The 13815-nt window shown below is 39.3% G+C and overlaps 1 protein-coding gene across 1 annotated transcript in view; it reads right to left on the bottom strand.

The window, feature by feature from the left end:
• The window catches only part of LOC128634608 (NACHT, LRR and PYD domains-containing protein 3), a 37120-nt gene extending 32062 nt beyond the window's left edge, over nucleotides 1-5058 (bottom strand). The window contains exons 1-5 of the mRNA XM_053685301.1: nucleotides 4989-5058; nucleotides 4708-4829; nucleotides 4137-4247; nucleotides 3672-3726; nucleotides 3230-3434 (exon numbers count right to left, since the gene is read on the bottom strand). Of these exons, the coding sequence (XP_053541276.1) occupies nucleotides 3230-3434; nucleotides 3672-3726; nucleotides 4137-4247; nucleotides 4708-4760 (424 nt within the window). The 5' untranslated portion in view covers nucleotides 4761-4829; nucleotides 4989-5058. The remainder of the gene's footprint in view (nucleotides 1-3229; nucleotides 3435-3671; nucleotides 3727-4136; nucleotides 4248-4707; nucleotides 4830-4988) is intronic.
• Between the last annotated feature and the right edge of the window lie 8757 nt (nucleotides 5059-13815).

Below are 13815 nucleotides of genomic sequence, written 5' to 3'. Positions count from 1 at the left end.
GTTTTGGTGTGTGTGTACCTCAGTGTCTCCAGTGTACAGTGTGGATTCTCCAGTCCAGCAGAGAGCAGCTTCACTCCTGAATCCTGCAGGTTATTGTTACTCAGGTTCAGTTCTCTCAGTCTGGAGGAGTTTGAGCTGAGAACTGAGGACAGAACTCTACAGCTTTCCTCTGTCAGATTACACCCCCAGAGCCTGGAAAAGAAATGATGAAATATCAGAACTCTGACCTCAAACACAGCCATAATCCAGCTAAAGTTTACCATGTAACAGAAATGTAAGTGTGTTTCTCTCTAACACAGAAATCAGGACACCACATCAGTATTATTATTATTATTATGAAAAAATGCTTTATTATAATAAAGCATTTGTTCAAACAAAAATCCCTTCTGTTTTCATTCATTTAAGGATCGTTGTAACTGATAATAATAAATTATTATCAGTTACAATGGTCTTTAAAGGACTGAAAACAGAAGGTTTTTTTGTTTGAACAAATGCTTTATTATAATTGAAACTTGAAACCATTTTTTAATGAAAGTACATTTTAAAAGGTCTCCAACTAAAAAATAAATAAAATAAATAAGAAATCTCCCGTTTGAACAAAAAGGAGCAGGACGTGCTGTGGCTTTGTTTGGAAATATTTCGTTGGTGAAACAGAACAGAAACAGACAATAAAATGTAAGACAGGTAATATTAACTTATTCTTTCTTTATCTTTAACTCTCACACACACACACACTATGTCACATGTTGTATTCATATTGTTCCCATGGTGACAGTGTTGTTTTTCTTGTTCTCAATTGTGAAGTTCTGTTCAATGTGTCTTTCAAGTAAAAGGGGAAAAGAAAAAGTGCCTTTCACTGGTGTTTAGTTCACAAAATGATCAAAAAGCAGTCATGAATACATGCTGTTATTTTGTACAGATCATTTTCATCAGTTTTAGAGAAAAGGTAATAAATGGTGATATAAGGTTTTGTCCATATGGCCCAGATCTCAGTGCAGACGTAATGTGTTAGTGTAAAAAGTGAAACAATCTTCTGTAACAGTACCAGAGGTTTGTTTAAAGATGATTAGAGTAACTATTAACAAGCATTAATCCAAACAGTGCAGTTCAGTGTTACATTAAAATAACAAACCATGCAGTAATACATTTATAAATAAAAATACTCACTCAGCCTTTCTGGAGGCTTTGACCACTGGCAGCAGCTTCAGAAGACATTCCTCTGATGGGTCATATTTCATCAACTCAAACTCATCCAGCTCCTGATCTGAGTTCAGTAAGACAAACACCAGAGCTGACCACTGAGCAGGAGAGAGTCTGGTACCCCAGAGACAAAAGTTCTCTTCTCTGTTCAGGTAAGTCTGTACTTCCTGCACTAGAGAATGATCATTCAGTTCATTCAGACAGTGGAACAGATTGATGGATTTCTCTGGAGATGGATTCTCCCTGATCTTCTTCTTGATGTACCTGACTGTTTCCTGTTTGCTGTGAGAGCTGCTTCCTGTCTGGGGCATTAAGCCTCGTAAGAGAGCCTGATTGGACTCCAGTGAGAGACCCAGAAGGAAGCGGAGGAACAGGTCCAGGTGTCCATTCTCACTCTGTAAGGCCTTGTCCACTGCACTCCTGAGGAAATCAGACATGGTTGACTTGCTGAAGAAATGGAAACGGCCAGTGTGTTGCTCCACTAACACATTTGTCTTTCTAAAAATAAAGCAGAGAAATGTGTATAAAGCAGCCAGAAACTCCTGAACACTCAGATGTACAAAGCTGAACACCTTCCCCAGGTGAAGCCCAAACTCCTCTTTGAAGATTTGGGTACACACTCCTGAGTACACTGCCACTTCTCCAACATCAATGCCACAATCTCTCAGGTCTTCCTCATAAAAGATCAGGTTTCCTTTCTCCAGCTGTTGGAAAGCCAGTTTCCCCAGTGCCAGGATACTCTCTCTGGTCTGCTGAGGATCAGGGTCACATTTCTGATGGTACTTTTGGTCCTTGTGTTTGATCTGAAAGATCAGGAAGTGTGTGAACATTTGAGTCAGAGTCTTGGGGACCTCTCCACTCTCTGCTTCACCCAACATTCTCTCTAGAACAGTGGCTGAGATCCAGCAGAAGACTGGGATGTGGCACATGATGTAGAGGCTTCTTGAAGACTTCATGCGTGTGATGATATTATCGGCCAGACTCTGATCACTGATCCTCTTCCTGAAGTACTCCTCTTTCTGAGGATCACTGAAGCCTCGTACCTCTGTTACCTGGTCTACACACTCAGGAGGGATCTGATTGGCTGCTCCTGGTCGAGAGGTTATCCAGAGGAGAGCAGAGGGAAGCAGATTCCCCTTAATGAGGTTTGTCAGCAGCACATCCACCGAGGCTGACCCTGTCACATCACACAATCTCTCATTCTTCTGGAAATTTAGAGGAAGTCGACACTCATCCAGACCATCAAAGATCAACACCACTGTGTAGGAGTCTAGTAATTCTAGTTTTCTCATTTCTGGGAAAAAGTAGTAAAGAAGCTCCATCAGACTGAGATTTCTCTGCTTCATCAGATTCAGCTCTCGAAAGGGAAGTGGAAACATGAAGGTGACGTCCTGATTTGCTTTTCCTTCAGCCCAGTCCAGAATGAACTTCTGCACAGAGACTGTTTTTCCAATTCCAGCAACTCCTTTAGTCAGCACTCTTCTGATGGACTTGTCTTTAAAGAGCTCGTTACATTTGATGGGTGTCTCCTGTGTTGCTGGTCTCCTGGACGCTGCCTCAATCTGTCTTACCTCATGTTCGTTATTGACGTCTCCACTCCAACCCTCTGTGATGTAGAGCTCTGTATAGATCTCATTCAGAAGTGCTGAGCTTCCATGCTCTGATATTCCTTCATTAATTCTTTTAAACTTCTCTCTCAGGTTGGATTTCAGCTCTGTCTGACACACAGGGGCCACAGACTCTAATAAACAAAGCAATAACATGTTTTAATGCAAAATCACTGAGCACAATATAAAATGTAAAGTTCTTTCAAATGCTGCTGTTCATTCCTGATTCATGGACTAAATATTATTGAAGGAACAGGACCACTTTACAGAGTAATCACAAACTGGACCACGAACAGAACAGAAAAGCACCAGATGTACATGATATTAAACTCAAACTTCAAACTAAAGGTGTTCATATCTAAAACTATTTTCTCTCTTTAAAGTGAACCTGATGGAATAACGCCATAACTCAGAGCTCTTACTGTTGTGCAGTGTGTTAGCGAGATCTGTGTGGTTCATGTTCTTCAGGACGTGCAGTGTGATCTTCAGCGCTCCCTCTCTGACACTGTGCAGATCTTCCTCATCCTCCATCTCCCTCTCAGTGCATGCTGGGTAATCTGGACTCAGGAGCTTCCTAAACCTCTTCAGCTCATTCTTTATCAGAGTGATGACTTTGTGTTCCAGCTCCTGGTTAGAAACACACAGGAACACATCTAAATATTATAATGTTACACACTGAGAGATGCATTTATTTTATGAAAAGAAGAAAGGTCTCTTTCTATTGCCACAGTTACAACTAAAATTCTGTTTGATTACCCATAATGCTGCTGCACATCGATAAACCTGTGAACTGTCATTATCTTAAATAAAAAAACCTTCAACCTACTCACACACAAGTTACACACATTAAAAAGACACACACACCTTGAATATGGAGTCCAGCTGATTTCTGCTGATGTTTGATTTCTTCTTTTGTGGTCTGTGAACAAATTAAACACATGATGTAATATAGACTATTTGTATTCATAGCTGCACAACACACTAATACATACAGAGACAGATATTTAACACTATCCTCTTAACACAATACACTGATTTCAGGGTTTCCTCACTGACACTAACATGTTTATGAATAAAATAGTGATCTAGTCATTAATGTCCCAGGTGTAAATGTTGTTGTGTAGCACCACAGACCCTCCAGCTCAGGGACTGCAGGCTGAACTGAACTCCTAAAGCAGTTTTCCCTCCCTGACAGTCCGAGAGCTGCAGCACTGCACACTTTAGTGTTTTACTGCTTCAACACCTGATAAAGATCATGAAGGGCTTCATAATGAGACCAGTGAGTTTGATCAGGTGGAACACTGCTGTAAAACACCTCACTGTACTGACCTCACATCAGGAGAACTGTCTCTGAAGTTATATGGATGTCCCATTGACCGGTCACTCTTCAAGGACACACAGCTGGGTTCTGGTGAGTCTGATCTCTTTCCCTCAATCATTCTGTAATTACAACAGAGATATCAGCAATAATTAATACTCTGCTGTCTCAGCACTGTTACACAATGTGTACCTCATTAAACACCAATAATTCCATCTTTTTAATTCAGCTACAGTCTGCACACTTATTCAAACAGGAGACACGCCTCATACCTCAGGAATTACACTGATGTCAGGAGTCCCAATCACAGATAACTGACTCAGCTGGGTCTTAAAGCCTGTAGAGTTCACTGACTCAAAGCTACACTGCTCTTCTCCTCCACATTACACAGTCCTTTTTACTCTTCTCTCAGTGAATGATTTCTCTAAACTGTTCTTAGATCAGATCAGTGATATATTCACTGCTATTAAACACCTTAAACCAAAGTTTAGTTCCTCTATAAACTAGTGAGTGTTTAGAGATACAGATCTGTTCCCATGAGACGGTGTGTATTTATTGCTGGTGAATGGAAAAGTAACTCACCTCTTGTCTTTCTTTAAGTCCTGTTCTCCAGACACACTCATGTTGGAGGTCATGTCTCCTTCTTCAGATTACAGCAGGACACACGTTTACTTCACTCCAACATCGGTGTGTTAAATCAAACCCTGTATCAGCAGAGAGTTCACTTACAGAAAATAGTCACTGTATCAAGTCATAAAACAACCTGTGTACATTCAAACTTCAGTACAAACCCACAACACTCTTCTGCATCTGGTGTACATTCAGTGTGTTTATATATTATAGCTTTAGATTTAGATACTCACTGTGTTTTTACTCCTGAAATGGTTTATTTTCCCATCGACAAAAAATGGAGCTGTCTAGTTTTACTTTTACTGACACCGTCTAACTGGTTTATCTTGTTTATTCTGCAGAGCAGGAAGGGCCTTGGTGTGTGTGTGTGTAATTGAACAATATTTAATGGTGGATTTTATGTGATTCTGCAGTAAAACAGTAAAAATATAACAGTGCATTTTCACATGCTATGAAAGGTTTTATCTTCAAAGTGGGCATCTCCAATCTTTTAGTCTTGTAATTACAGCATAGAAAATAATCCTGGAGGTGCAGCTGTTTCCAATATAACATGACCTGCTGGTGAAAGTGGGATAATTTAAACAGGAAACTTTGAATATTGAAATCTTATCCAAGTAAAAATTTGATCCCTCCCAATTTCTTAAATATTTCTCTGGGAATATGGAACCAGAAGTTGATGTTGTTGTTTAGGAAAGGTTTTAACCATTTAATTTTCAAGGTCCCATTTATACAGTTAAAATCGATGGCTTGTAGGCCTCCATCTTTAAATTCTTTGGTCATCTCTGCTCTTTTAATGTAATGAATTTTTCTGATCCAGATATAATCAAAATCAACCTGATTTATCTTTATTAATAGCTCTACTGTGAGTATGCAGGATAGATAAAATATTCTACCCAATAAGCTAATATCTCTTAATAACCATGAGCAATGTTTACTTTATTCATCTACTACTTTCCACACATTCATATTTTCACTTTCAATTGAATCTTTGGATATTTACATGCCCGAGTATTTATCTGTGATTTTATAGGGATGCTGTAAGCCTCTGTTTAGTATCTTTGCTGAACTGGCTTTAGCTCACACTTATTCAAATTTAGCTTTAGAACGGAGGCTTTTGAGAAAATATGAATTGTGTATAATATCTTGGGAACTTCCGTTAGCTGCTTCATGAAGATGGTTGTATCATCTGCTAACTGGCTGGTGATTACTGGTTGCCCAAGTACCTTTAGTGTAGCTATGTTTGAATTTGTAATAAAAATAGAAAGCATTTCTGTAAACATTACAAAGAGAAATTGAGAAATTTGGCAGCCCTGTTTAACCCCACATCTGATGATAAATCGGGGTGATGTCCCTTCTGCTAAGGAGATTGAAGTATTTGAATTTTCATCAAGAGAATCTCACAACCCTGTGAACTCTTCATCTATACAGGGAATAAGATCTGTGATATGGTTAAAGGAGGAGTCAGTGTCATCCATAGAAAAGGCTGAGGAATATAATTTATTATAAAAAAGAGACTATTTTCTGGCCAATGAAAGCTGGATCTGTGATTACTTGGTTATGAATCAAAAGGCTTTAATTGGTGTTCTATCTGCCTTATTTTTTCTAATTGACAGAAATATGCTTCTTTCCACTTCCGCTATCCACTTTTCAATTCTCAAAAGCAATTTCAAACTGTATTTGCAGTTGTGTTACCTATTTGTGGACGCATAAATTGTGACAATTCAATTGAAAATACAAATTGTGTATTACCGTTTACACAAATGTACAGTGTCTACCAAATTTCACATGGAAACACAAAGTCCATTTGTAATTGCATTTCCCATGTCTTATGAGTTATGATCCTGCCATATTTAAATAGCAATAGCAATAGCAATTACCCCCGTTTGCTATTTCACTTCCTCTGGCTCGTCTAAGGAGCCTGCCAAAATTCTAATTCCCTTTGCATTTGCATTTCTGATGCCTTGCACAGAAACCTCCCAGATAGCATGGTGACATTGATTCAATGTTCAAATTCCATCAGAATCATCATTTTGGTTGAGGGTGAATATTCAGAGCTAAATAATATTGAATCAACGATGATAATTCATATGTCCGAGTCACAACCGAATGACTCCTTTGCTCGAAGGGTGCTGCTTCCTCAGTGACCCCTCACCAGTGAAAGGCACTTTTTCTTTTCTCCTTTTATTTGAAAGTGACATTGAACAGAACTTCACAAATAATAAGAAGAAATACAGAACACTGTCACCATGGGAACAATATGAATACAACATGTGACATTGGCGATATAGAGGATATAGGAAAATATCTGGCAATAGACATGATTCATTATTCTATTTTCTGGTCCTATGATATGTATCACCATATGACACAGCCCTCTCTGCACTGAAGGACACACGTGAGAGAAAATAAGGACACTGTCACACCTAGCTTGTTTGGTTTGTACTGATCAAACTTCCTCTTTAGATTGGATCTGTAGGGTTACAGCCATATACTGGTGATGATCGCGGTATGAAAATTGACGGCTATAATACGGTGTACATTTATTCATCTACTGCATTGAAAAAAAGTAACTGGACGGAGAATCTCACCTGATCAACTTGCTCCACACACACACACACACACACACACACACGCACACACACACACACACACACACACACACACACACACACACACACACACACAGACAGTGGGGTAAATGTTAGAGAGAGGTGAGGCTGATATCATCATCTGATGGTCTCCATCCTCCACTGATAAAGAAAGTAAAATCAGCAGTGTGGGATTAGTTTACATGAGAATGAAAGAGGATTGTCCTCGAGGACAAATATCCAGTTGGCAAAAACATAATAATAATCCCTCTGTGCAGATCAAGGGATATGTGCAGTTTATAATGTTAATCCCTAACAAAAAATGTGTGAGCATTGCCATTGCGCTGTGTACTTCGGCCACATGCGCTGAATATCCAATCACATCAGCCATTTATCCAATCACATCAACCAATTATCCAATCATATCAGCCAAATCCAGAGGAAAAGAAAATTAGAAAAGAGCTCTCAAAAACATCTCATGTATTTCTCCTAGACAACAATGAGGTCTGTGTGAAACCAAAACGAGATTAAGGCTTATTTCTCCTGTTTCTCAATTTTTTCTCCTGGAGAAAAAGCATCACAAAATCTCAAAGTAGCCTCCTTTTAAGTTTCGAAATAGATCTCATCAAGCTCTCAAATAATTCTCAGTATTTCTCTGTGTTGTTGTGTAGGGTAAACTTGGCCATTTTAATAAAGAGTTCATTTGTTTCAGCATTTGTGAAAGTGTCCTTGCATGGAGAAGTGTATATATAGTAACAGGAGAAGTGTTTGTGTTTTTGTGTGTGTGTGTGTGTGTGTGTGTGTGTGTGTGTGTGTGTGTCAATGCCTCATATATTACTCCATAGTAGCTCTAGTACCGCTCATTTTCTTTTCCTAAGATCAAGAAATGAGCCATCAATGAGACTGAGCAAGGTATCTCCCTCAAGTCTCAACTATGACTCCTGCTGCTAATTGCTTGTCTCACCTATTCCTCCTAGTGATTTTAGGAGCATCATATGAGAAAGAGGTCAGACGACATTGAAACTAAAATGAGGCTGAAATGAGAATCACAATTTTGTCTCCTGAGCTGTAGAAGAGTAACCACTGAGCAATAAAATTTTCCTCTGGGCAGCTCTGCTGTTGTTCCTGTTAAATTCAGAATGGGGATAATAGTGAGACAGACATTCGGATGAATGCACAGAGGAGGATTCAGGAGATGAGCTGGTTGGACTGTCTCAGTGTACTGATGACAGCATGAGAGATGATGAACAATGGTCAGAAGGGTCAGAGGTGTTAAAAGTAACCAACTTTTATACTGTGGACCAAATTAATACATTTCTGGATGAAACAAAGGGCAAAAGTGTTGAAGTGAGTGAGTTCTTTTCAGACTTGGATAAGTTCGTTGCATCTGTAATACAGGCGAGGAACATTAGCAGCTTTGAAGAGCTATCGCAGCAGAAACGGTATCGATTAAAGAAGCACATAACTGAAATTCGGCAGAGAAAAAAACTAGAAAGAGAGGCCAAAACGGGAAAAGCTAACTAAACACTATGACTAACATGCTGTCCTTCTTCCTGACTTGTTTCTCTCTAATTTCTCTTCTTATGGAAACCTTACGGGTGGGTTCCCTCAATGTTAATGGGATGAGGGTTAAGAGGAAGGCTCACACAATTTTAGAATGTTTCAGGGTAAAACATCTAGATGTGTTTTTTTTTGTAAGAAACCCACAGTGATGTTAAGAATGAGGTTGACTGGCGACGGTGGTGGGGGAGTGAGTGTGTTCTCAGTCATGGGACTAACCTGAGTGCAGGAGTTGCAATCCTTTTCCCCTCATCTTCTAAAGTAAAAATTCTGTCCAAAAAGGAAATTGAACCAGGGAGACTACTCGCAGTTAGAGCTGAGGCTAATGGGTTTTCTTTTGTTTTTGTCAATATCTATGCACCTAACACAGGGGATGATAGGACAAATATCTTTAATAAATTAAAAGTGTTTTTAAGACAACAACAGAATGGTGATTCTATGATTTTGGGGGGAGATTGGAATTGTACACAGGATTCGTCTCTTGATAGAAATGGGCGAAGAACCGCATATACAATCATCTGCAGTTTTAATCAATGTCACTAAAACTTTTAAACTAACGGACATATGGAGAGAAAAAAAATCCTTCAGTAAAACAATATACCTGGGTAAAGGGGAACGAGGGGAGGATTTCAGCAGCACGGCTAGATAGAATGTATTCATCGGATAATTTGAGAAATAGAGTAGTAAATACAGCTATTATCCCTACTCCATATTCTGATCATAAACTTATCACTGTGGATTGCACCTTGACATCCAGAAAGCATAAAAGTTCTTATTGGCATTTTAATGTAAAGTTACTGCAAGATAAAAACTTTTGTAAAACCTTTAAGTCTTTTTGGGAAACTTGGAAAAGGGAAAAAGGTAGATATGAAAATATTACTCTCTGGTGGGAAATTGGTAAAGTGCATATTAGAGAATTTTGACTGCAGTATACATATCACTCGAACCTTGTGGCTTTTTAAAGATTTTTTCATTCTGGGGGGGGTTTCCCCCCATTTTTCAGACCATCGTATGGTTCTCTCTACTGTGTATATAAGAAAAGTCAAGCATAAGAGTGCGTATTGGCATTTTAACACCAGTTTATTGCATGATGTTCATTTTAGAAATGTGTTTAAATATTTTTGGAGTGATTTTAGGACCACAAAGTTTTCTTTTAAATTGGTGCAACAGTGGTGGGATTTTGCCAAAACACAAATTAAACAGTTGTCAACAGTATACCTCCAATGTCACGAGAGACACAACTCACCGCATGAAATCCTTGGAGAAGGAAATGATGGAGCTTCAGTGGTTAATGAAAAACACAGGAAGGCAAGTATGCATGGAAAATTTATGAATAAAAAAGAGTTTATTGACTAAATTGCTAGACATTACCGCACAAGGAGCTCTGGTCAGGTCACGGTTTCAGAATGTGGAGTGTATGGATGCACCGTCAAATTTCTTTTTTAATTTGGAAAAAAAGAATGGTCAAAAAAGGATGATACTTGGCCTGTTTTCTGACGATGGGACACTTTTATCTGACCATAGAGAAATTCGTAAGAGAGCAGTCAGTTTCTACTAGGAGCTGTACAAGTGTGAAATCTCCGATGAACAGGCCCATGATAACGTCTTTTTGAAGGATCTCCCCCAGGTGTCAAAAAAAGCACATGCAGACCTCGGAGGGGCGTTGACCCTAGAAGAAATGCTAAGAGCCCTCCAGGGTATGGAGAGTGGCAAGGCACCAGGGATTGATGGTCTACCAGCTGACTTTTATAAGTCTTTTTAGCCGGAAATTGGTGCAGACCTGCTGGAGGTCCTGGGTGACAGTTTTGTCATGGGGCGGCTGCCGCTCAGTTGTCGCAGAGCGGTCTTGACTCTGCTGCCTAAGAAAGGAGATCTAAATGACATAAAATCATGGAGACCTGTTTCAGTTCTCTTTGTGGAATATCGACTGCTCTCTAAGGTATTGGCAAACCGAATTAGTAAAGTCATGGAAGAGGTGATCCATCCGGACCAGACCTACTGTGTGCCGGGGCGAGTTATTCACAACAACATTTCTTTCATTAGGGATGTCGTAGAAGTCGGAAAGATTTTTAATTTGGATTTTGGTTTGGTTTTAATTGATCAGGAAAAGGCTTTCGACAGGGTTGAGCATACCTACCTATGGAACGTCTTGACTGCTTTTGGTTTTGATTCGGATTTTATTGATAAAATAAGAGTTCTGTATCGTGACAATGAAAGCATACTGAAGATTAATGGTGACTTGTGTGTTAAAGTTCATAGGGGAATAAGACAAGGATGCCCACTGTCAGGCATGTTATATTCCCTGGCAATTGAACCGCTTATCAAAATTGAGAATTGAACTGCAAGGCATAACAATTCCGAAATGTGAGAGTGTTTTTAAACCATCAGCATATGCAGATGATGTGGCAATACTTGTTGGTAGCCAGCGGGATGCTGATATTATGTAGAAGATCTCTGACGATTTTAGAATGGTCTCTTCCACTAAGGTTAACTGGAGGAAAAGCGTGGCGTTTTTAATCGGAAGATGGTTAGATGGCCATTTAGTGTGGTCTAGAGATGGTTTTAAGTATTTGGGCGGGTTTCTGGGGGATGAGGTGTTTATGGGGAAAAAACTTTGAAGGGATTGTTGAAAAGGTCTGGAGAAATGTAATTTTTTAGTAAAAAAAAGTGTCCTTTAGGGGGCGTGTGCTTATAATCAACAAGCTGGTAGTATCATCCCTCTGGCATAGGCTTGCATGCATAGATCCCCCAATACATGTTTTATCTAAAATCCATTCGATATTGGTTAATTTTTTTTGGGACAGTCTACACTGGGTTCCACAGAGTGTTCTGTTTCTGCCCGAGGATGTGTACATGGACTGGTACACTTGCAGAGCAGGAGAGCAGCCTTTCATATATAGTTTGTGCAGAGGCTACTAAATGGTCCTGTAAATGCAAATTGGAAGGCTGTAGCATGGGTTATTTTACGGACATTTGAGGGGCTGGATTTACATAAACCTCTTTTTTGGATGGACCCGAAGAAGGTGGACCTCAGAAAACTTCCTGTTTTTTTACCGCAATGTTTTTAAAGTGTGGGGACGTTTAACAGCGCAGATAGTGCAATGCACAAGTTCTCTCCACTGGTTGCTGCAGGAGCCAATCATAAATGGTTCCATTTTCGATGTGTCACAAAGAAAGCCGTTTCTTGCGCTTACAGAGGGGTTCCGCAGGGCTGGAGTCATCACTCTGGGAGACCTACTGAGCCTAGCAGGACCGGAGCTTAGGAACACGGTGACAGTTACTGAACACATGAAGATGAGGTCAGTCCGTATAGTCAGACAGTTCCTTGTGAAATGGAGGGCTCTGTTAACTGAAGAGGTCCTGAAAATGCTGGAAGAATATTCCAGAGGTATAAGTAGCCCCAATGACCAGGATCCATTTCCGGGTTTTAGTGTCTCATCAAATGTACATGAGTGTTGAGGTGTTTTTTTTTTTTTTTTTTTTTTTTTTTTTAAATCTGCAAAACTACTTTTTGTGGATCCCAAGATACCATCTGGGAAGGAACTAGACAAAGTTTGTGTGATGTCGCTAAATAAAACTTTTCTGGACAAAAGAGTGGACACACCTTGGCATTCTGTTTTACAAATAAAGGAACATGTAAAGCTGCAATGGAGAGCCTTGTACAAGTCACCATTAACAAAAGAGTGTGGGGATTTACAGTGGAGGATTTTGCACAGTGCAGTGGCTGTTAATTCTTTTATATGTGTTTTAAATCCTGATGTGAGTCATGAATGTCCTTTCAGTGCCTTGAGAGAAACTGTTTCCCACATGTTTATGCAGTGTGTGAGATTGAAGCCTCTTTTTATGCCCCCCCCGAACCATTAAAAATAACTCGCCTGCTTCTATACCTTTGGCTTATAGTGTATATGACTGCTCACTGTCATAAACCTATACAAGCAAATAAAAAGTAATCATTTCGGGAGTGGGTAAAGACATACTGATGATCTGATCTATATTATATATACGTACCTTAGATAATGCCACTCTGAGGGCCATGTTGGAATGTTCCCAAGTTGAAGTAGAACTCCTAAGCTTTAGATCACCCCAATTACTCTTATATACTCTTTCCATACCATCGTGATCTTTGCCTGACGAAGCCATATACAAAACATATTTGACAGTTGGGGCCTGATTCTAAAATCACCAGATACCAAATGCACAAGCATTTTGTCTTTCTGCCATCACAAAATAAAAATGTTTAAACCTTAAATAATGTAGTCACAGAGGGTGTATGTACATTTTTCACACTACATTAAGGGCGGGGATCCTTATAGACTGTGGAACAGAAATGTATTCAGTTGTCTCCACTGATTTATTTCACATTGCAGTACGACCATTTTTCTTTTTTTACCATTATGGATGAAACACTCGTTTCTTTTAAAACATCATCTTTAAATGTTTTTCTAGAGCAATGAATTTGGGAATATTCTCAATTGTGATATGACCAGTAGTGGACACCTGCTAATACAGTTGATGGACCATTTTGCACTACTACACATAGCTAATGCTAGTCATATTTAGCAGTGTAATTTGAAAATCTACACTTTAGTTTACCGTAGCAGTAGATAAAAATGAAAAAGTTTCATTTGACAATCTGCTCATCTAGAGAGGGAATTTTATTTGTGCTATAGGAAAGAAAAGCATGATTACATTTCTGCTTATTCATGTAAACCTCAACTACATTGTGTAATCTAATTTCATGTATATACACTGTAGGGATAAAGCAAAAAACAGCTTCTAATATCCCTCTTTCCGCCGTCAGCCTTTCAGCCTCTTGGTTCATTTACTCGAAAGAAAAACTAGCGCATGTGGTTTACCACGGAGAGTATGCAGGCCTGGAGAGTCTAAATGAACACACTGAAAACCAGAGCAG

This window comes from Ictalurus punctatus, chromosome 13, assembly GCF_001660625.3.
Source record: "Ictalurus punctatus breed USDA103 chromosome 13, Coco_2.0, whole genome shotgun sequence".
In the NCBI taxonomy this organism is placed as follows: Eukaryota; Metazoa; Chordata; class Actinopteri; order Siluriformes; family Ictaluridae; genus Ictalurus; species Ictalurus punctatus.
This window is presented reverse-complemented; position numbering and strand designations above follow the sequence as displayed.